Source organism: Spermophilus citellus (assembly GCF_964194105.1).
Source record: "Spermophilus citellus genome assembly, chromosome: 10".
Lineage (NCBI taxonomy): Eukaryota > Metazoa > Chordata > Mammalia > Rodentia > Sciuridae > Spermophilus > Spermophilus citellus.
This window is the reverse complement of record NC_138197.1, coordinates 89,261,079-89,285,308: the sequence shown is the minus strand read 5'-3', so window position 1 is coordinate 89,285,308 and position 24,230 is coordinate 89,261,079. Positions and strand designations below refer to the sequence as shown.

General features: G+C 36.3%; 1 protein-coding gene across 2 annotated transcripts in view; it reads right to left on the bottom strand.

The window, feature by feature from the left end:
* Window positions 1-1,409: 1,409 nt before the first annotated feature.
* The window catches only part of FRS2 (fibroblast growth factor receptor substrate 2), a 128,486-nt gene continuing 105,665 nt past the window's right edge, over window positions 1,410-24,230 (bottom strand). The window contains exons 3-8 of one of the 2 annotated variants that reach the window (XM_081309161.1): window positions 17,580-17,674; window positions 13,649-13,740; window positions 10,484-10,670; window positions 9,553-9,711; window positions 9,043-9,206; window positions 1,410-7,252 (exon numbers count right to left, since the gene is read on the bottom strand). In XM_081309161.1, the coding sequence (XP_081165287.1) occupies window positions 6,302-7,252; window positions 9,043-9,206; window positions 9,553-9,711; window positions 10,484-10,670; window positions 13,649-13,714 (1,527 nt within the window). In that variant the 5' untranslated portion in view covers window positions 13,715-13,740; window positions 17,580-17,674 and the 3' untranslated portion in view covers window positions 1,410-6,301. The remainder of the gene's footprint in view (window positions 7,253-9,042; window positions 9,207-9,552; window positions 9,712-10,483; window positions 10,671-13,648; window positions 13,741-17,579; window positions 17,675-24,230) is intronic. The other variant, XM_081309160.1, reaches the window with a different exon arrangement.

The following is a 24,230-nucleotide window of genomic DNA, read 5'->3' as shown; positions in this document are numbered from 1 at the left end:
GCAAAAGAAACAATCAATGAAGTTTATATGTAGTGTCTGCCAAAAGCTCACAGGTGAGACAATGAAAGGTTTGGAGGAGAAATGATTGGGTCATAACCTTAAACTAATTAGTGAACTAATCCCTAATGGGATTGAGTGAGTGGTGACTGGGGTATGGCTGGAGGAAGTGGTTCATTGGGGGTTTGGCTATGGGGGTATATATTTTATATCTGGAGAGTGGCATCTCTCTCTTTGCTTTCTGATTACCATGTGAGCTGCTTCCCTCTACCACTGTTCTGCTGTGATGTTCTGCCTCACCTTGAGCCCTGAATGAGGCGGACCTTCTATAGACCTCTGAAGCCCTCACAGAGCCCCTAAGTAAACTTTTCCTCCTCTACAGTTGTTCTGGTTGGGTCCTTTAGTCACAGCAGTGACAAAGCTGACTAAAACAAGGATGAGTAACTGTAAATTCTTTTAAGGACAAAAGCTGTTATCTAACTAGCAGAGGATCTGGTTCATGTTCATTAAGTAAGGGCATGTGAATAGCATCTCTCCTCAAAAGAGTTTCAAAGGTAAAATACATAAATAATTCAAACAATTTTTTTTGGGGGGAGGGTGCTGGAAATTGAACTCAGGGGTAATTAGAGCCACATCTCCAGCCTTTTTTTTAAAAAAAATTTTTTTAGTTGTAGATGGATATAATACCTTTATTTTATTTATTTTTATGTGGTGCTGAGGATTGAACCCAATGCCTTACACTTGCTAGGCAAGCGCTCTACCACTGAGCCATAACCCCAGCCCCTCCAGACCTTTTTTATATTTTATTAGACAGGGTCTCACTGAGTTGCTTAGAGCCTCACTGAGGCTGGCTCTGAACTCTCAATCCTTCTGCCTCAGCCTCCAGAGCTGCTGGAAAAGCGTGCGCCACTGCACCTGGCCAAACAAATTTTTAAATTCTAAGAATGTGTTGGTTTTCTAAGATGCAATCCTTACTACCACACTGTAAACAATTCAAGCATTCTCTAGTGTGTGGCACAAAGTATAAGCACCCAATCATTTGTTAGGTTGTCTACCCCCTACATCATATAAAATTACCTCCATCTCAGAGCTGTACTCAACTAGGCTTTGCAATCTCACTCAATGGCTAAAAATCAGGTTTAGAATTCCAGAGTACAGAACCACAAGTTTGACCATAAAATGGAGACAAAACTGTGAGAAAGCACATCAAATAACCACCTATGGGCTGGGGATGTGGCTCAAGCAGTAGCGCGCTCACCTGGCATGCGTGTGGCCCGGGTTCGATCCTCAGCACCACATACAAACAAAGATGTTGTGTCCGCCAAAAACCAAAATAAATAAATATTTTAAAAAAATAACCACCTAATCTTTAACATGATATATATTTACTTTGAAAATGAAGGCAGTGATATAAGACCAAGAAATAAAACCTTTATCATAGTTTCAAGGAATGCATGAAATAGAAATACAATAAAACTTTAAATAGGTATCCAACCAAACTTTTATTGGGTTTTATTGCAATCTACTTTTGGCAAGAAGGGGAAAGTGACCATAAGAACTCAGATCAGATTTTATTCAACAAAGCAGTTTTCATGAATGCTTAAGGTCAGTGTATAGTCAGCTCAGCTTCCAGTATCAACTTGAGTACCTCATTGTGGATATTTATGCCAGAATGACAACAGTAAGGCATTGCAAGATGCTACATCATCTAAGATTAAACCACATTTTACATATTATAATTTTTAGGACAGTAAAGTCTTCTAGTACTCTACAATAAATAAGGATTTTAAAAATGTGTTGCTTAGCCCTTGTTGAACAAAATTCAATTATTAGCTTATTCTTTAAGTACTCCAGTTAATAAAGGTTTGATTGTACTTCAAGAATCTGACTTTTCCAAAGATAAAAAAATTAGTTATTTGTTATGACAAAAATTAATCTTAAAAGCACATTCACACTTGTCCTTAAAAGCATGTTTACATCATATATAACTTCTCATGTCTGATAACATGGCTTATATAGCAAAAAGTTATATGCAAAGAACAACTAGAGGGCAATCCTCCCATCCCCACTTCCTCCAAAAAGCCACACTCGGCCTCAGTGTAAAAGTTGTATTTTATTGCCATGCTACAAAATGTATGAAGTTGGCACTGATAGGGAGAAATAGAGAACAAAGGGTGGGAAGGGACAGAGGGCAAATGATGTTACATATACAACAAGGTTTTATTTAAATTAACAGTGGTTAAGTTTTGCCAAGATTAAAAATGCAAACCAAAATTTTAAATGCTGATATGAAACAGCATTAAAATACAATTTGTGCATAGTACAGTATCACTTATGTCTTTTATTAGAGAAATATGGAATGTTTTTAAAAGAAATTAATTATGGGGGAAAAATTCATATTTCATATACAATTTGGCAATGGTAGTCCCACTGTTAGACAATTTTTATAAAAGAAAAAAATAAAAATCTAATAAGCTACCTTTATACAAAGTTGCTATATTTATGCCTTTATGTAGGAAAAAAACATTTATTATGCAAATTAGGACATACAATAATCTTACAATATTATACAATGCAAATAAAAACATAACACAAAGTTTGTCCTTTATAAAACGTATATTTTGCATTTACTAATGCAAATGTGGCACACTGGTGACTACTGTACTATTGATACCAGTCTGTTTCCATGCTATATCGCCCAATTGTCATAAATTGCAACTATAATGATGCTACAAAAGAAATGTTATACCCCCCAAAAATGAGGAAGTAAGGATGGGGAACAGAGATGTAAAGAACAGGGAAAAGATAGATAGGGTGCTGGTTTGGGCAGAGTATATTGTGGTATGTCAAAAAATATTTGTTAATTTTTCAAGCCAAAAACATTTTCTATACATTCTGTAATTTCGTACCAATGCCTTTATTCAAATTTGGCAAACATCAAGGAAAAGGTAATTAGTACCACATACTTCACACATCAGAAATATGAATGAGATGCCAATACATCAGTTACTCCTGAATGATGCCTTTGATGGTATGTCTATTTCCCAAATATATATATTTATACACACATTACACATTGCACAAAACACTTAGGCATTATGGGTTAGGAACAGCACAGGGGGAAACTGGGAAGTACTTGTCAGTTTGTTAAAATCTTTAACTTGAGGCAAACACCTGATGGCACATTGTTGTAAATTATGAAAACATAAGGCCCCTGTCCCATTTTTAACAGAACATTACTGAGGTACATTTTTATATACTGTGCCAAAAAGTTTGGGAAGTGGGTAGGAAGATAAACATCAGTTTGACTTATTCTAATAACATTGAACTGGGGGCAGGGAGGGTCAACATTAATATCTATAAAAACAAAAACTGCTTGGCAAATTTTTTTAAGTCCCACATGCGATCTATTCTGGATATACTGAGAAGTGAAAAGCTTTTTACTGAGTCTTCAAGAGTAAAGTGCGTATCTCATCACTCCACAGCAGCAGTCAATAAAAGGAACTCTTTGCCAATCTTCCTGGAGAGAGGGAAGGCACCGTATTTTCATTTTTAAAAGGAAAATCAAACTGTGAAATAAAACACTAAGAAAAACATAGGTAATACCCATATCAGCTTCCAACCCTGGTCTGGGATAAATGTTGTTATGATCAATATGGATAAAAGAGGGTTCCACTAAGAAACCCAAATGAACAATGATTATATTTCCAGAGCCAAAAAGTAGAATCACATGTTCTATGAACAAAACCAAATATCTAAAATTAGATTAGTCTCAGAAAATCAGAGACATATGGCCACAATTATATGCCAATAAAATATTGCAATCTAAAATGCACCTGGTAATAGGTACATTCTTCCAGGACAGGGCTTACTACCCATTACTAGACTACTGTGAAGGACAAGTAGTATTCTAACTTACTTTTCATTAAATAGGAATACAGGTGACTTCCAGAAGACATCCAGAATTAACACCAGTTGTATATCTCTTCCTAATATTCTTATAGTACCTTAAAATCAACTTCTTAGCAGACAAATTGGTCCCATTTTCATTTTTAAAGCACACAGCATTTAAAGCATAAATTGTACTGATTATCTTAGTTACCTAAAAAAATATAAAAACTAAATTAGAATCTGGAGGAAAAAGTAAAAAAGATGAGGGAAAGAAAAATAAAGTATCCAACCTCCAAAATGAATAAACAGATCAGCCCTTTCATTTGGAGATTTATATTCTGCCTTGACTGCTTGTTTCAGAGAAAACCATGTGCATTGGTTCCATAATAATAATTCTTCCATATTACAAAAACCAGTACATAAATTTGGCACAATTAGCAAATCTACTCAGAAGAAAGGATAAAAATGGAACAACATATTAAAAATGGAATCAGGGAAACTGCACATCTATACCACTGCTTTTTAAGAGAACAGTGAACCTTTTAGTAAGCACCAAATTCACGGGGCGGGGCGGGGCGGGGCGGGGCGGGGGGGACGGGGGACGGGACAATAACAAAATTCTTGCTATGCTAATAAAATAATGGCACTGAAAATGATGAAAAAGATACCTGTAGTATTTTTTTAAATAATGGTCCCACTCTATTGTTCTGCTAATCCATTCATTCTTCTATCACTAGGTTATTTATTGGATAAATTGGATGTTATATAACTGAAATGTTTTCTTACTAAATTAACCTTAGTTACATCTGGTAGATCCAGACCACAATCTCAAACTTCCTCATATTTAGAGAAAAACAATAAAATATTTTGCAAGGTTACCCAACCTTCTTTCTACTCAATCTTCTCTTGTATTTTCTAGTGTTTTGGAATATGGAACATTGATTTTCCAAGAGTTTGACATCTGAACTCTCCTCAGTATATATAAACTTCCATTCATTTTACACTCTAAATTATGACACAATCTCATTACTACAAGACTTCCACTGTACCTGCTATGCTGGCAACAATATTAACATTCCACTGAAATCAAGGGATAATCAGAGATCTGACTACTTTCACTGAAAGGACAGCAGAGCCAAGGAAAAGCAGAGTGAGCAAGAGTACAACTGCAGCAATGTAGCTGAGGGAATTCCTGCTAAAGTGCTGAGGAGAGTGTCCACAGAGAAAACACAGTACCTTTAGGAACTTTGCATGTTGAAAGGATTTTTCTTTTTTTTCTCAGCTGCTAAAGATATCGCATATAGACAGAAGAGAAATTTAAAATTGAGAAAATGGTTTTTTTCAACTTGAAAAGTAAATAGCATATAAATAAATACTGGACAAGGGCAACCCTGTTATAGAATAACAGTAAGTTCCAAATGAACCTTCAAAACCATAATTTGACAAAAATGCAAACTAAGAAACAACACATAATCCAATTTCAAAACTATATACAAACTCAAACATTTTAAATTGATAAAGACATTAAACAACAATATATGACATCCCAAACACTAAGAAATTGAAATTAAATGGGAACCAAATGACACAAAAGCCTCCAGAAAACAATGTGTCACCAATAAGCTATAGGAGAGAAAATTCAACAGATCTTGGTTCAGATTTTCAAAAAATTTTTGGGTAAAGTGACCTGAGACTGATTCTTAAGCCTACTGTAATTCTGAGTAAGATACCCAAACATGCCCTTCAAATCACATCATGAGATGAGTAAACAGAAAATCTTATCTCCTGCCTGTCTTTCAGCACACACCAACAGCAAACTATATTCATGACACAGACTCTTTCTAGTAACACTGAAGGCAAAGGAGCTGACTGCTATCAAAGGAGGTGTGGTATTTCTGTTTCCTTTTCATATGTTTTGGCTCAAGTCAAAAAGCCTTTAACTAGTGAAATAAAGGATTCCTCAGGTTAACATGCTGGAGGCCACATACTGTGAAGTGAATCTACAAATATTACTTTCAAAGCCCTAGAGTTATGTGTTAGCAATGCACATTATCAAGAGGCTTTATAAAAAGTTTTAAATGCCAACCATGACTTAGACATGAAAGATACACGTAAGTCCAGAATGTTGAATAAAAATCAACCAGCATGTCATTCATTTCAACTCTCATTTTAAATAGGCACTGTGAAAATGGGAATGCTGCTATACAATAATGAGTAGTATATAATGAAATTAGTCTTCTTTAAGGAGTACCTGCTCTACATTAATTCCCTTTAGTTAAAGATGCACATGAAATATTCAGAAAAAATTTTTATCAGTCTATAAAAGGAGTTAGTGTAGAAATGAAAATGAAGCACTTGCATCTTCATTTTAAAAAACTTCACAAAGGTGCAAACAACATAATGCTTTCCAGGCTCACATGGGCAGATCAGTACTATTATGTCTAGTTTTCCTAGATGTACCATCATCTCGTGGCAGTGCTTTCTGCAAATTTGACATAGCAGCAGTTCTCTCGATGTCTATCACAGCATACAACTCTGTGCGCCTGGTAGGGGTTTGTGGAAGAGGAGTAGTAGGCGTTTTTGGAGTCTGAGGGTTGTCAGAGTCACTGCCACCTTCCAAGTCAACCTGTATGTAATTGAGCTGCCTGTGTTCTAAACTTGGGCGTCTGATATCAAAGTTAAAGACTGTTGGTGTACAGTCCCGACGCCTTGAATATTCTATTTTGTGAGCACTTGCCGGCACTGTTACATTCTCTGTATTTACATAGTTATGCATTGGATCTAGATTATTATGGTAGCCATTTAGAGATGGGGTCTTTGGTCCTAAGTTGTCATCTTCATCCCTACTTAGCTTGCGGGCTTCCCAAACTGGAGGCAAAGATGGTAAATTTTCATAGTTTAATAATGCAGTTCTTCTCTGAGCTGAGTTGTTGATATTCTGGGTATCTGAGGTACTGGTAGATGTCAGACGACCTCTCCTGACCCCTGAGGCACTAGGGATAGATAGCCCATTTATATTTTCATATACCAGTTTGTTAACAGAGGGTGCATCTCTTCGTTCATCACTGTCATAGCCAGTGTCCCATTCTGTGTTATTCGCACCACTTGCACTAACTTGATCTCTTCCAAGTTGCTCCAGTTTCTCCTTTTCCATTAATTGCTTCTGAACAGGGGTTGGTCCTAAAACAAATTTGACACCTTCAGGTTCCAGAAGAATCTGAGGGTCCCTGTCTTCAATACTACTTGGTTCTTCTTTTGGTGTGTTGCATTCAGCATTAGAAACTCTTGCCTCCAATGGGACATGCACGCTTGTGCGATTTTTCCGTTCTTCTTGCACACCTGTAGTGTTGACATAGGTATGTATCTAAAATGAAACAAAGTAAATCAGTAACTTATTTAAAAATAAATAACTAAAAACTTAAAAGTCTGACCCCATCACCTTACCAAAAGTTTTTTGGTACCGGGCATTGAACTCAGGGGCACTCTACCACTGAGCCACAGCCTTATTTTGTATTTTATTTATAGACAGGGTCTCACTGAGTTGCTTAGCGGCCTCACTTTTGCTGAGGCTAGCCTCAAATATGCCATCCTTCTGCCTCAGGCTCTCATGTTGCTGGGATTACCAGGCACACACCACTATGCCCAGCTCTCAAATCTACTCTTAAGACTTTTGCACCTTTTTTTTTTTTTTTAACTAATAAAAAGGCAGAGAGCCAGGCATGGTGGCTATAAGCCCAGTGACTTGGGAGGCTGAGACCTAAGCAACTTATCAAAACCCTGTCTCAAAATAAAAAATAAAAAGAAGTGGGGATGTGGCTTCTTGGTTAAGTGCCCTGGGATTCAATCCCTGGTACTACCCCCCAAAAAAACAAACAAACCAGGTAGGGAGAGAGAGGGGAGAATTATAAAAATATCTAAAATATGTTCCTACTTTGGTAAATGAATAACTACTTTAACATGCAGTGTTACACTTGATGGTGAAATATGAAAAACATTCTATTAAAAAAATCAGAAATAAAATAGGGATTATCACTTTGCTGTTGTTCTATGAATTCTTATCAGTGCATTAAAGCATGATTCAGGAATAAGAAATAACAAGTATTGAAAAGGAAAAGATAAATTTATTACTATTTATTGATTATCTGACTATTGTATAAAGAGAAAAACTCTAAAATGAAGATATAAAATAAATAACACACAGTAAGAAATCATCACTACTTTAAAAAAAGAAGGAAGGGAGGGAGGGAGGGAGGGAGGGAGGGAAGGAAGGAAGGAAGGAAGGAAGGAAGGAAGGAAGGAAGACAGACAGACTTCTTTAAAAAGCTCAATGGCATTTTGGAGAGATGATATAAAAATATTTGGAAGTCTAAAAAATTTTAAGATTTAAGAATGAAAGGCAACACTGGGGAAAAATATAATCAAAATAAACAATGTAAGAACTTGTTTACTATGTAAAGAACACAAAGAAATTTACTTTAAAAACACTAAAAATCTCTGATGCTGAAAAATCTTACGGTTTTACAAAAGGTGAGTTAATAAATAGATGATGGTCAACCAGATGTTTCATTCCACAAATGAAAATTAGAATAGTTAGAAACCTAGCTCCATAACAACATCAACAATATCTACCTTTTTACTAATAGTTCAGTGATTATAAGACTAAGATATGAAAAGCAGCATAATTTTTTTTTTCCCTTTAGTACTAGGGATTGAATCCAGGGTGCTTTACCACTGAGCCACATCCCCAATCATTTGTATATATTTTTTTGAGACAGGGTCTTGCTAAGTTGCTTAGGGACTCACTAAATTGCTGAGACTGGCTTTGAACTTGCAATCCTGCTGTCTCAGCCCCTGAGCAACTGGATTACAGACATGTGCCACCATGTCAGGCCGCATAAATTCTTGATCCATTGGAGATTATTACAATGGAAACTTACTGTTAAGTACATCTTTCTCAATCTACAGATACACCTTTTCTATGAACCCACAAACTACTACAATGCTATTTCCCTGATAACCTGTACATGTTTGAGATATGACAGCAAATACATTAATTTCCTCAACTGTTGACTGTAAAAGTAGAAAAATCTTCAAGAATTAGCATAACACTTTACATACAATCATCATCACTGTTATACAGGAGCACATGCTTACTTGTTCCTCAGCCACAAGCAAAGGATGTGTAGATTCTTCACCAACTGAAGGTAAGCGAGCACTTCCTACAGAAGGATGTCTGCTTGAAGGATGAGATGAAGCATCTCCAAATGAGGGATATCGGGGATATCCATTAGGTAAGTTCTGAGCAGCAAACCCTGGAGCTAAGTTTTGTTTATTGGTTTAAGAAGGCAGGGATATGGGGGTAGGGGCAGAGAGAATAAAAATGAATAAGAATCTAATCTGACTAAGGATTAAGAAAGAGGTTTCTTGTGAGACATATAGAAATTAGAGCAAAAACAACATTCCCCCACCCATATTTTAGATAAACATTTTTTAAACATTTAAAATGCTTATAATTATAGCTAACAGTTTTAAAAAACTGATAACCATGCTTCTATAAATAAATGGTGACTTCTAGTGCTATAAAAATATTCATAACATACAGCTTATATCTGATATTTCCCATAGTCTAATATTCAAATTATGAGAGGGAAAAATGCTACTTACTTGTAGGTGTTCGAGGTGTTCTAGGGACTTCCAATTCTGTCTGATGATTATTCCTTTCTACAACTGGCTCTTCTACCACATTTATACTATTGTTTTGCATAATCTCTTGCAACATGTTAAATAATTCTTCTGCACGGGCACACTTAAAGGCAAAGATTCCTACAAATATAAGCCCAAAGGGAAAAATGGCAACCACACCTTTAAAAAAGTTATAAGAGCATCTGTCAAAAAACAAAATTGTCAAGAAAACATTTATTTTGCCAACAGCACAAAAGGCCTTCTAAATAAATTTGATAAATTAATGATATTCCCTTTTTCAAAACATAAACCCAATAATAGAGTTCTCAGAACAGTTTTCACTTTTTTAAAAGACATGACCCAAAACAAAGCAGACAAGATGTTTACACTTACTCCACTCTGCTTTTAACAGCAGGGGGAGCTCAACTCACCATTAACAAGGTAATCCTTTACCATTTAACAAGCCCCTTGTTAAGAGTTATTTCGTTATCTTGTTTATCTGTAACATAAGTATTACCATTTCCCTTTTATAAAGTGCAGGAGAGGACAAATAACTTGCCAAGGCCATTTAAGTAGTAACAAAACAAAACAAAAAACTAAAAACAAAACAAAACAAAAAAACCTGTTCCGTTCAACTCAAAGTTTAGGTTCTTTCCCCAAATAAAAACAATACAGATACTGAGTCAATTTAACAGGAAAAATCACTTACTGGCCTACCCCTTAAAGTTAACACAAGTCAAAATTTCTGACATAGAAAATGTGCTTAATACATGCTTGATAAATACAAAGTTTGTTATATTTTTTTCTTAACAACCCACCTATTTGGGGAATTTTCTTTTAAGAGAAAAGTAAATATTAATTTCAAAACTGTATATAAAATAACTAAAAAACAATATTTCAAATATGATAATACCTTGTCCAGTTTGACACCTTCGGCCACTTTCAAAAGAAAAGAGATTCGAGTCATAGCCATAGCGTCTCAGGCAGAGGTAGTGCCATTTTACTGAATCACGTTTGCGGGTATATAGAATCAATTCTGTGTCTGTAAGTTCCATTATGCCAGAACCTAACTCATTCCCATCATCATCCACATTAATGACCTAAAAGAAGATGACAGTCATACAAACATTTCACCAATTCATCAGGAAAATGCACTGTTGCTGATTGATTCAGTTACTTGCTTGTTGTTCATTCATCAACTAATGTGTGTGTGTAGGGCAGAAATGTGTAATAGCATAATGCCTAGTTCATATCTGTTAGGAATTTACTCTCCTACTGGAGAAACAAGATACACAAGCACAAAGTTGACACTACAAAACTCTGTATTATTAATTGACAAATGAATGCAACAGAGACTATAGAAGGTAGCAACTGCCATCTGCAGTTATTGGAGAAACCTTTATATAAGAAAAGGAGGGCCTTTAGTTGGACATGGGGTAAAATTAAATTTAGACAGGAAATCAATTAAGAGGGAAAATCTGGTTGCTTAGGAGATATAGGACACAAAATGAATATGTAATGCTAAAATACAACAAAGAAGATACCTTTCAAAGAGACCAAAATAAGACTGGCACAGAGTTCAGGTAAAGAAATGTTTGTACTGCTGAGCGTGTCCAAGACTAAGAATAACAGGTAACATTTATAGAGAAGTTATTGCCCTGGGACAAGGTAAGGTGCTTTATGTATATTTTTCTCATTTAATCCTTATAACAACCCTAAACTAAAATGCAATTAAGACTTAGTGATAAAGTACTCTGCCCAAGGTTGAAACTATAAAGTAGGAGAGGTGTGACCTAAACTAGGTTAGTGTGATCCAGAGGCTATGACTTAGAGCAGAGAAGTCAGATTATGAGACACTTAATAGCTGTGGGTGCTTTCAGCTTATATGTAACAAAATACCACAGGAGTTTCAGCAAACAGGTTAATAAATGATGAAAGAAGATCAATATGATGGCAACTATAGGATGGGTCACAGGGTGATTGGAATAAAGTACAATTAAGAAATCATCTAGGTATGCATGAAAATTATAACGGAAAGGTGGTGCTACAGTTTGGATCTTTTTCTTTATATATATTTTTCTAATACAATTTCATATTGTCAGAATATATATATATATATATATATATATATATATATATATATAAAGTTGGATATCTTTATTTATTTATTTTTATGTGGTGCTGAGGATCGAACCCAGGGCCTCGAACACGCTAGGCGAGTACTCTACCGCTGGGCCACAACCCCAGCCCTACAATTTGGATCTTAAGTGTCCCCTAAAGACCTATGTGCTAAAGGCTTAGACCCAAGCCTGGGGCACAAGTGGAAAGCAGTGGAACCTTTTAAGAAGTAGAGCCTAGTGGGAGATCTTCTGGTTATAAAGGGTGTGCCCTTGAAGTAAATACTGAGATCCTCCTCCTTCTTCTTTTTGTTCTTTGCTATGAGGTGGGTAGTTGCTAGGAGCCACAAGCAAAATATATGATGTATGGCACCTTTGGTTGTAAAGCCAGCTAGCCACTGAGGTATTATTATGCTAAGATTTACATTCATATGCAAATTGGGCTCCTGCTGTTCACCTTGGCCTACTACTGGACTCATGTTACGGGGACTCATGGAGAGTTCCCATTGGTTGGGGAAGGATAGTAGGAGGAAATTCCGGGGGAGGTCCGGGGGACCCCGGGTCCGGGAGATGGCTGTTCCGGTTAGACGCCCGCGTGGGAGGACCGGTTTTTTGCTTGCTGGCGCTGAGAGTGTTGGCGGCTTTTTCAAAATAAAGTTTTGTTCCTGCTTGAGTGGCTCGTGATTCTGTGCCCAGCCAAGACTGCGGCAGGTAGTTCTGCTCCACCATGCACTCTGCCATGATGGACTGCTATCTTGTCACAATCTCAAAGCAAGGGGGCAAATAGTTCATGGATTGAAACCTCCAAAATTGTGAGCCAAAATAAACCTATTCTCTATAAGTTGATTTATCTCAAGTATTTGTTACAATAACAGGTGGTGATGAAATTGAAAGGCACTTATAAAATGACATTTTAAAGAAAGTATTACCAGAACTGTATGGTTAATTGAATACAGAAGACCAAATGAAAAATAAAAAAGGATTCCTACTATGGTTAGGATGTTGCTAGTCCCCAAGGGTTCATGTATCAGAGGCTTCATCTACAGTGTGGCAATGTTGAGATGCTCCTTAACACTGGGGCATGCCCTCAGATGGCATTAAGGTAGTTCTTGAGGGACCTCAGTTAGTCCTCAGTGACTCTTTAGATTTCAGTCTTGGAAAGTAAATTTCTTGCACACATTCCCAGCATTGTGATTATATCTGCCATGAGGTGGTATAGTCAAGTGGGCCAGAGCCAAGCCTCAAAAACTGTGAGCTGAATAAACCTCTTTTATGGTTTAGATACGAGGTATCCCCCAAAAGCTCGTGTTTGAGACAACACAAGAAAGATCAGAGGTGAAATGATTTGGTCATGACTCTTAACCTAATCAGTACATTGTAGACAGGGTGTGGCTGCAGGAGGTGGGTTAGTGGGGATGTGCCTTTAAGATATGTATTTTGTCCCTGCTCTGCAGTGTCTCTCTTTCTGCTTCCTGGAGGCCTTGTCTCGAGCTGTTTCCTCCTCCACTCTTTAGCCATGATGTTATTATGCCTCATCTCAGGTCCACAGCAATAAAATTGACTATCTATGAACTCAGACCTCTGAAACTCCAGGGGACAAACTTTTCCTCCTTTAAAATTTTTCTAGTGAACTATGTAATGTTTTGAACAACCAACAATAAAATAATTTAAAAAAAAAATTTTTCTAGTCAGGTCACAGCAGTACAAAAGTTGACTAAAACAACCTAGTTTCTTTGTAATGATTTAGCCTCAGATATTTCGTCATATTAATGAAAATTAGACTAATACAATTTCATATTGTCAGTAAGAAAATGTCATTATTTATTCACACAAAAAAAGGCAGGATGGGGGAGGGAAGCAAATGAGAGTCTGGTGATAAAAGTGAAAAGGTAACATATATTAAGTAAAAGAAGTACATCCAAGTATGTGGTGAGATATATAGCTCAACCGGTTTTACTGACCTTAAACTTATTCCGATGGTTATCTGGGACAGTGTCTTTATCTGGACAGCTACAACAGCTACCCATGGCTTCTTCAGAAGACCATGTGAGCACTACATGGAAAATAATTTGGAGAAAATTATTTGGTGAAGGATATAAAAACCACAAAACAGAAAAGGGCTTTAGAAATCATCTAACATAGCCAGGCACAGTAGCACACACCTATGATTGTAGCTATTCAGGAGGTTGAGGCAGAAGGATTATAGGTTAATATCAGCCTGGGTAACTTGGCAAAACCCTACCTCAAAATAAAAATTTTAAAAAGGACTGATGATGTAGCTCATAGTAGAGCACCAGCTTAGTATGTATGAGGCCCTGGTTTCAATCCCCAGTGCTGGGGAAAAGAAAAAAATCATCTAACACAAGCATGATATTTTTAATTATAATTATGAATGTATAAATTAATGAGTTTCACTGTCTCATTTCCATACAAAGTATAATATTTTGATACAGAAGAAAATTAAGCTCCAACAAGGTTTATGGCTGAAGCTAAATTTCAAATAACTAATTGGTCAATTGTGGGGTGGGGTTACCAGGGATTGAACTCAGGGCACCTGACCACTGAGCCATATCCCCAGCCTTATTTTTTATTATATTTAGAGATAGGGTTTCACTGAGTTGCTTAGCATCTTGCTTTTTGCTGAGGCTAGCTCTGAACTCGCAATCCTCCCGTCTCAGCCTCCTAAACCACTAGGATTATAGGTGTGTGCCACTGTGCTCGGCAAGTTGGTCAACTTTGCTTAGTGACAATAAGAACAAATTTTTGTAAAGCAGATGTGACAGAAACCTCAAATTTCCAGTTTAAGTTACAAAAGTCTGTCACATATTTTAAAATTACTTAAAGCTACATCCCCAGTCCTTTTTAAATTGTGAGACAGGGTCTCACTAAATTGCTGAGGCTGATCTTGGAACTTGTGATTCACCTGCTTTAGCCTCCCGAGTTGTTGGTATTCAGCATGTCCCACAATGCCCAGCTGCCTTTGGTTCTTATTAGTTACTATAGGCTCTCTTATATACCCTCAAGACAAAAGTTTATTAATAAGATACAATATCAATTTGGAATAGTACATTAGTAAGAGAGAAGACCAACTCAAAATTTAAGCAGTAATGTTACACAGAGAATATTGACAGAATGGATAGGTATGTCTATATAATTGTTCTTTTCCACAGAAGATTAGCAATAAAAAGTTATATAGGCAATGCTAAGTGTTCAAGAGCATTCCAAATGAACAAACAGGAAAAATTCAAAATTAACACTTCTAATTTTGGGAAAGAACCAGAATGAATATGACAACAGTTGAAAAGGGAGAGGGAGGGGAACACGGGAGCTACAAAATATAAACATAAATCTGATTGAAACTTGTTTAAAATTCTTCAGTGCTTCTCCACCACTTTCAGGATAAAATTTTAAATCTTCAGTATAGCATAAGGTCCTTCAAAATCTGGTTAAAAGGTTCAGTTTTAACTCTTCCTGCCCTCTGTTCAAGCCCTACCCTTAGTCTAATCAGACTGAACAAGCTACAGTTTACCCAGAGAATCTTTATTCTCTCACATCATTCTATAACCACTCTCTTCTGCTGCTTCTCTTTCTCAAGTTTCAGAAGCCAGTGCCTCTAGGAACTCTTTATGGCTCCAACCAACCTGGGCTTCCCATACCAAAGCACCTATCACACAATTCTTAGTAGAATTGTGACAGGCTGTTTATCTGTTGTTCTCCCGCCACAGTTGCAGAGGCAGACCTCATTTGTTCTTGCATTGCTAGTGCCAACACAATGCCTAGCACACAGTAAGTGCTTCAGTCCCTTTGTGAGCTGAACAGGGCTTTACTGAACAAAAGTGAAGAATGCCTGGCAGATTTAAGTACTAAGAAGATTAAAGGTATACTATCCAGTAAAGTTAGTTAAGATCCATGATGGTTGATATTTTACTCTTAACTAATATGACAACTAAGTATCATGATACAGCCAGGCACAGTGGTGCACGCCTATAATCCCAGCATCTTGGGAGGCTGAGGGAGAAGGATCGAAAGTTTGAAGCCAGCCTCAACAACAGCAAGGCAGTAAGCAACTCAGTGAGACCCTGTCTCTAAATAAAATACAAAATAGAGCTGGGGATGTGGCTCAGTGGTTGAGCGCCCCTGAATTCAATCCCTGGTACCAAAAAAAAAAAAAAAAAAAGTATCATGGTGCAATGATGATTAAGTCACTGCTTGTACTTCTGAAGAGCAGTAAGTCTAAATGGAGAGAAAGAGACGTAAATAGATTATGCACCATAATCAACTTTCTATTAGAATATGAGCAGAGTTCTGAGGGCCCAGGGAAGAAATAAGGATGGGTAGAGCATAAAGACAACCTGAAGCAGATAACATTTATCATCCTAAATTTCTATTGTAAAACAGAACTAAAGGTTTACAGAATGAGGGATTTATGGAGACTGGTAAGATCAGTCATCAAAGTACTACCCCCCCAAAAGGTAGCTAGACTAAGTAGGCTGTGATGAGAGCTCAGTGAAGGATAGAGATCAAGATTATGCAGTTTGCTAGCTATGCTCTACAGTCCAGGGTCAGAGATAAGAGAACAAAGAAATTAAAAGATGTTGGCAATGCATGAGTTTGAAGTGATAGATCATCTGACCGTTAGGAAAAAAAGTTGAAAGATGAGAGCTAACTAAAGAAAATGGAAAAAGAAAAAGAACACAGGCTCAGCAACTTAGCAAGACCCCGTCTCAAAATAAGAAGAACTGAGGATATAGTTTAGTGGTAAAGCACCCTACGTTTTCAAATCCCAGTACAAAAAAACAAAATCTAACAGGCTTGGTATGAGTGAGGGACTGAAACTGCTAGAATACAGGCAGTTGTCCATCTTCCAACTTCTAGAAAGAGGAACCCTCACACCCTTTTTCAAAAACTTACTTGCTAACTTACTTTATCCACTCATTATTTATTTTGCTTTTGGGGACTGAATCCAGGGGTGCTTTACTACTGAGTCACATCCTCAGCTCTCAAAAGAGATTTTTTAATGTCAAATTTATTCACTTCCCCAACTCCTCTATTTTTTTTGGGGGGGGGAGGGGGGTAGATGGACACAATGCCTTTATTTATTTATTTTTATGTGGTGCTGAGGATCAGGCCAGTGCCTCACACATACTAAACAAATGCTCTGCCACTAAACTACAACCGCAGTGCCCCCCTGCCAGATTCCTCTTGAACCATAAAATCCTAGGCAATGGGAAAGGCTAAATACTAACTATTCTGCATTTATGACCACCAGATTAATATTTGGAGACCACATCTGAGTTATTTGAGACTTAATAATATGCACTAATAGCATAAACACTTAATGAGAAACTATGTGGTCTCATCAGCATCGCTCTTCCAAGCCAATAACTCAGCAAAAATGCAAATGCTTTTGTTATGCACCCTCAAAAAAGGAACTAGGGTATATTCAAGAATAAAGATAGCTCCTATTTGGGAAGATCGATATTTCAATGAGTCTACTGAATATTTTAAATTCATATATATTTTTTTGGTTTAATTAAAACCATTTTTCTTTATTCTTTGGAGATGGAAGAGTCAGCAAATAGGAGGCAAAGTGCTTGCTTTCAAGAAAACATTGGGGAGAGGGAATGGATATAGAAAAGACAGTAGAATGAATCATACGTCACTTTCCTATGCTCAAAAATGAATACACAACCAGTGTTAACTCCACATCGTGTACAACCACAAGAATGGGAAGTTACACTCCATGTATGTATAATATGTCAAAATATACTCTATTGTCACGTATATCTAACAACAACAACAACAACAAATACATTAAATTCTCCAATTTAAAAAGAAAAATTATTAAGTTGTGGGCTTGGGCCCTTTTTTCCTAAGGTAATTTTAACTCACCTAGATCTGGCCATTAATATTCTTAGTCTCTGCTGCTGCATCAGGAGTTTAATCATACTTCAAAATACCATGTTTTATTTGTTTGCTGACTTAACCTAGAAATAGTAGAAAAAAGTTGAGAATTTCTTATTTCTTTTAAAATATTAATTTTCCTTATGAGATTTGTGTGTGTGTGTGGGGGGGGGTTTACTGGAGATGAACACAGAGGAACTTCACTACTAAGCCACATCCCCAATCCTTTTTATTTTTTATTTTGAGACAGAGTCTCACTAAGCTTGCTTAAGCCCTCACTTATTTGTTAAGGCTGGACTTAACTTTCCCCAGCTTCCCAAGTCAACTGGGATTACAGGCATGCACCACTATGCCCAACTCCTTGAGATTTCTGATAGCATTATTAGCTCAGTTAACTTATTTAAACAAACTCAAAAGTCCAAAAATTGATAGAAAATTCTTTAATAAGATAAATTTTTAAAATTAATGATTTGTACATATTAGCATTATTTTAAAAAAATGTAAAAATGCAACAGTCCAAATTCTGTGATGTGTCTGGCTTCTCCACTATAGCTAATGACACTGGATAACTCACTTCTGCATACTTATATCCTAAGCCATAAATAAGGGTTAGGTTAAACCACCTTCAAGATCCCACTCCAGCTCTAAATCCCTATATTTTAGCCAAGGGGCAGTCTAATTCTCCAACTTTTTCTAAACCTCATGTGCCATCATTTGTCTGCAAAGGAATGACTCTTTTTAGAATCCATGCTCTGTATCTTCCTATTCCACATGACCCCCTAGAACCAGAGAAGTCATTCAGAAAACAATAATAAAAAGCATGTCAGAACTGGGGATGTGGCTCAAGCGGTAGCGTGCTCGCCTGGCATGCGTGCGGCCCGGGTTCGATCCTCAGCACCACACACAAAGATGTTGTGTCCGCCGAAAACTAAAAAATAAATATTAAAAATTCTCTCTTTCTCTTTCTCTCTCTTTAAAAAAAAAAAAAGCATATCAGAGAGGCACAGCATAGTGACATTACATCAACAGATTAGTTTAAAGTTATAAGACAAGGACCTGGGTTGTGGCTCAGCGGTAGGGCACTTGCCTAGCATGCGTGAGGCACTGGGTTTGATCCCCAGCACCACATAAAAATAAATAAAATAAAGGTATTGTGTCCATCTACACTAAAAAATATATATCTCCCTTTGTTTTCCCTAATGGGCAGAATCACAGCCTCTGGGACAGGAGTCTCTTGCTCTTCTTCTTTGCTAACAAAGCAATAAACCTTCTTTAAAAAAATAAATAAATAAAAACAAAGTTATAAGACAATTCAACATAGCTTTGGAAAATTTTCAGTCAACTTATTCACTCTCTACAACAAAGAAAAACTAACCAAACTCATTCAAACACAGGCACTGAATTAGGAGTTACAGGAAGAGTCTTGCTTCAACCTACCTACTAAATAGAGTTAACAAATATGATCAATATCCGAAATGAATATTTCCAAAAATATGCACCAACATAACCAACTTTCAGCTCTGGACTTCACATACCCTATATATAAAATCAGCATGCCAGGTGCTTGCTTACACCCTCTGTGAACTGCTATTACACCTCACTTTCAGGTGCACAGCAACCTAGTACCTCTTCTATAGTATCCCCTTCTATTCTCCAAAAGTTTAAATATATATCATGCTTATAAGCCTATAATATAATTTCTCTTATGTAAATATACACCTTTTGTCCAGTTCCCTCTTGCAAAGCTGTTAGTCAACTATAATTCAAACTCAAGGAAAAGTAGAAGATTTTGAAATGAAATTAAACATATTAAAAAATCAGTGTACTAACCTATAAAGTTCTTAAAAACATTAAAATGTCCCGATTGAATCCATAAAATTTTTATTCTGACCTCTTTTTGATGTTCAACATTTATTTAGTTCATTGTTTAATTATTTTGACTATTAGCACTGCCAAAGTATTGTGGAGTGTTTGCTTGGTTAAACTGTTTTTCAGGGTAAATATCTAGCATGTCAGTTGAATCAGGATTTAAAGGACTTCCTGTGCTTTAAGGATTCTTTCTTCAAGAACACACATTCTGAGTTCCAAACTGATATAGCCAAGCACTCCTGGTATAAACATAAGTCAATGGAGCAATGGGTGTCCTGACTTGGGCTTTGATTATAGATGCCTCAGATACTCTTGCTCATCTTTGGTTCCCAAAAGGTGAAAGGGGAGAGATGGTTATAGGCACTATTTGGAGCTAAAATCTTTTTGTTTGTTTGATTTTATATTGGGGACTAAAACCAGAGGCACTTAACCACTGAGCCACATCCCAAGCTCTTTTTAAGACAGGTCTTGATACACTGCTTAGAGCCTTCCTAAATTGCTGAGGCTGGCTTTAAAACTGTAATCCTCCTGCCTCGGCCTCCTGAGTTGCTGGGATAATAGTCAAGAGCCACCGAGCCCAGCTAGAGCTTAAATCTTTTTTTTGTTTGTTTGTTTATTATTAGAGCTTTATAATTATACATATGTTGGGTTCATCCTGACAAACTCATACATGCATGGAAATCTATTTCAGTTCATGATTCCCTTCTTTTTCCTTTCCCCTTTTCCTTCCCATCCTCCCTACCCTCTCCCATTTGTTTTCCTCTACTCTTACTAGACTGCCTTTCACTTATTTATTAATTTGTATTCAACTGGTTCTTTATGTTTTCTTATCTTCCCTCCCCATTTTCTTTAGTTTAGCTTCTGCTTATGAGAGAAAACATTCAACTTTTGAGTTTCTGAATTTGGTTAATTCCCTTAGCATGATATTCTCCATTTCTATCCATTTACTGGCAAATGCATTCATAGCATTCGTTTTTATGGTTGAGTGTGTATAAATATTGCATTATATACCACGATTTCTTAATCCATTCATCTTTTGACAGGCATCTGGGTTGAGTCCATAATTTAGCTATTGTGAATTGTGCTGCTATAAATAAACATTGATGTGGCTGTGCTGCTGTGGTATGCTGGTTTTAGATCTTTGGGGAAAATACCAAGCAGTGGGATAGCTGGATGGCTTCATCCTAGTTTTTTGAAGAATTGGAGATAAAAAATCTTATTGTTGTAACAAGGATGTTTTTCTGTAAAAATAGGTATATATAACAACATCAACTATAATGTGTACTCAAAAAGAATACATGATTTTGCCAAGAAAATTATCAAGAAGTCAAGAACTACTGTCTACAACCACTATTATTTTTCTATAGCAAACTGATTTTAAAGCTCTTTAATGTATGCTGGGCATATGGTCATTCATATAGCTCATTTAATCCAAAGAACCACCTCATGAAATAGACACTATAATATTAGTGTGCTCTAAATGAGGAAATTAAGGCTTTAAAAAGTTAAGTAGTTTTCCCAAGGTCAGTAACTGATAAGAGGAAGAGCCAGGCTTAATTCCTGATCACACTCCAAAACCCTAGCAATATATATGTAAAATGAACTATATATGTAAAAAGCTTAAAATAGTGCCTAGTATATTTTAAGTATTCAGTACATATTAGCTATTGAAATAACAATAATATCATAAAACAATGCTGTAGGCCCTTGGCAGTAAGTTAACTTTTCTGTGCCTAAATTTCTTCATTCTTAAGGTTAGAACACCTAGTTCATAGCATTACTATGAAAGCCAAATAAATTTTGGATATAAGGATATTTAGGGGAAAAAAGACATTTAGAAAGACAGCATTATTGTATCACCACTCAAGGTAAAATCCTCTTGACTCACAAAGCAACCTTTAGTACTGTAAGCACCAAAAGCCTAGGAATTAAGCACGTTCCTTATAACAAGTGTTACATTAATAAATTTAGTAAAGCTGTCCTAAATTACTCTAAAAGATTTCTGTAGAATGACAAGCCAAGAACACTGAACTCTATTCACAAGTGTGATTATATATTTGGTGCTTAGAAAGGCATATTTGCTCTTTCAGTTTCACTAGCACTGAGGGTAAATTTGGCTTATACTATAGTAGTTCTGTTCAAATACAGCCAGGACAGAATATCCATAGTTATAAGGACAGAAATGTAACTTTAGATTTTGGAAGAGCTAACTGCCATGGATTTAAAATTCATAAGAATAGCACTCAAAAACTCTTTTTTTTTTTTTTGGTCTGGCTGTTTTTTTAAAACCATTGGGTAGGTCGTTTTCATTTGTATACATTAGTTTCATCTCCCCAACCCCCAATTTTTGGGGAGGTACCGGGGATTGAACTCAGGGGCACTTGCCCATTGAGCCACATCCCCAGCCCTGTTTTGTATTTTATTTAGAGACAGGGTCTTACTGAGTTGCTTAGTGCCTCATTTTTGCAGAGGCTGGCTCTGAACTCAAAATCCTCCCTGTCTTAGCTTCCCAAGCTGCTGCAATTATAGGCGTGCACAACCACACCCGGCTAGTTTTCTATTTATTCTTAATATCCATAAGTATTTATTGATATTATTCTGAAGAAGAGTTAAACAAAAAAAGCCAAGGAGAAGAGATCATTATGTGAAAACCCAGTACACATACAAAAGTTTCTGTGTTAGCTGAAATTCTAAAGTATATGCATACACACAAATTAAAGGGTAATTTTAAGCATCTATCTGTTAATATAGTTAGTTGCGTCTGCATATTCCTAAATAGACCTCCCTTCATTTACATTTTGTATTTTAAAGGCAATGTTGGTGAACCACTTTGCAATTCATAATAACCCTCCATATACCTACCTAACTTTTTTTAACTTGTGGAAAAATTAATTACATTACTTATAAATCATTTCAATATTTGGTCGTTTATTTTTTGGACACTCTTTAGGTCTAATCTAAATTTCTTGTACTGAAGTTAAACCAGATTCCTCTCATTTGTTTTCTCTGTAAGGGACAAATAAAACCAGGATGATCAAGAAAGATCAAACACAAATTTACAAATAAACTACCATCAATTCGTTTTTGGGTGGATAAATCTAAAACATTAAAGTAGTATTTCTTTATTTCAGATAAAGTTGCTTAAATGAAGATAACAAAAAGTTACTTTGTGGATAAAAGTGATTTGTAAACAATTATCAATGTTAAGGAAGGAATAAAAAAATTAATTCATTTACTTCTGCATCCACACTGCAACATTCAACAAGTATTCCCCCACACCACCCCACCCTCCTTTTTTAGCAGGGTCTTACTGTGCTGCTCAGGCTGGTATTAACTCCTCTCACCTCAGCTTCCCAATAAGCTAGAACTATGGGCATGTGCCACCTTGTCTGGCTTCTAACAGTATTTTCTGAATACTTACTTTCTGTCAGGAACAGATAAAAGACACTTTCCCTAATTCCAGGGGGCTTACTATCTAGTGAGAAAGACAAGAAAATGAATATCTGGCAGAATTGGTGACTCATGTACTGGTTCTATGAGAATATTTAACTCAGAGTACAAGGAAAGAGAAGTATCAAGGAAAACTTCCTGGGAAAGGTGATCCTTAAGTTGTGGCCCTTCCTTAGCTAACTTTCACCCATCTTTCAGAACACAACTTAAGGCGATCCTTAAGTTGTGTCCAAAATGTGTACAAAAGCACACAAGCCTTTTTTTTTTTTTTTAAATTTTTAAGGGCCTCCTCCAAGAGCAGGCAGATAATTGCAGTTCCTTAAAGCTGGAATGTATGGAAAGTACTACAAAATAGGTAGAAAGGTAGGCATGTGAACATCTCATGAAGAGTCAGGTCTGCACTACTGCGGGCAGTTCACATTTTTCCCTTACAATCTTAAAAGATATCACTAATGTCCTACCAAATATTTTTAGATTATATATATTGACAATTAACTTATAATTATTTAAGAATAAAATTAATTGTGTTGCTTTTCTTTCTGTGGTGCTCAAAGTCTAATCTTCAAGACAGAGCATCCATCTATAAACATACCACCACCCACACACATACCCCCCCCCACCTTCCCGGCCCTGCAAGCACCTAGACTTGCAATATCATCACAGATAATAACCAGAAGCTTGGAGCCTCAGATTTCCCCTCCCCTCCAAACTTAGAAAAGTAATCCATCTTAATCCTATTTTACAATAAATCTTTCACTTTCAATCATTCATTTTGGTTTTTAGGCTAGAAATACAAGAAAATAGAGATTCCTCTGTAAGTATATATGTACATGTGCATGTGTGTGTGAGGGGGATACACGTTTGTATATATATACAAGACAATTTCGTGTGTATATTTTAACAAATATTGAGAAAATACTATCACAATGGCTTGCCAAAAATAAAGTAAGAAAAAGCTAAGATGGAACATGATACAAAATATAATTTCTCTCTTTTATAATGTGGTCACAATTCAATCCTGGAGTTGTCTATAACTTTGAGGGAAACACTACTTTGCCCAGAAACACTATAATAAAATTTACAATTAAATCTGAGTACTCATAATCTCTGCCCTAAGATATATGCAAACAAGCCCAGCAAATAACTCACTCTGCCTTAGCTAATTCAATAATGTATTTGATACCAGAAGCAACAATCCCCATACTTTCAATTCCAAGAAAAAAATATCATCAACCTTTGAAACATTCAACAAAACTCTGAGTGGTTGCAATATAAAAGTTTGTATACCACAATCAAACTGTCCTCCAGCATCAAAGTGTA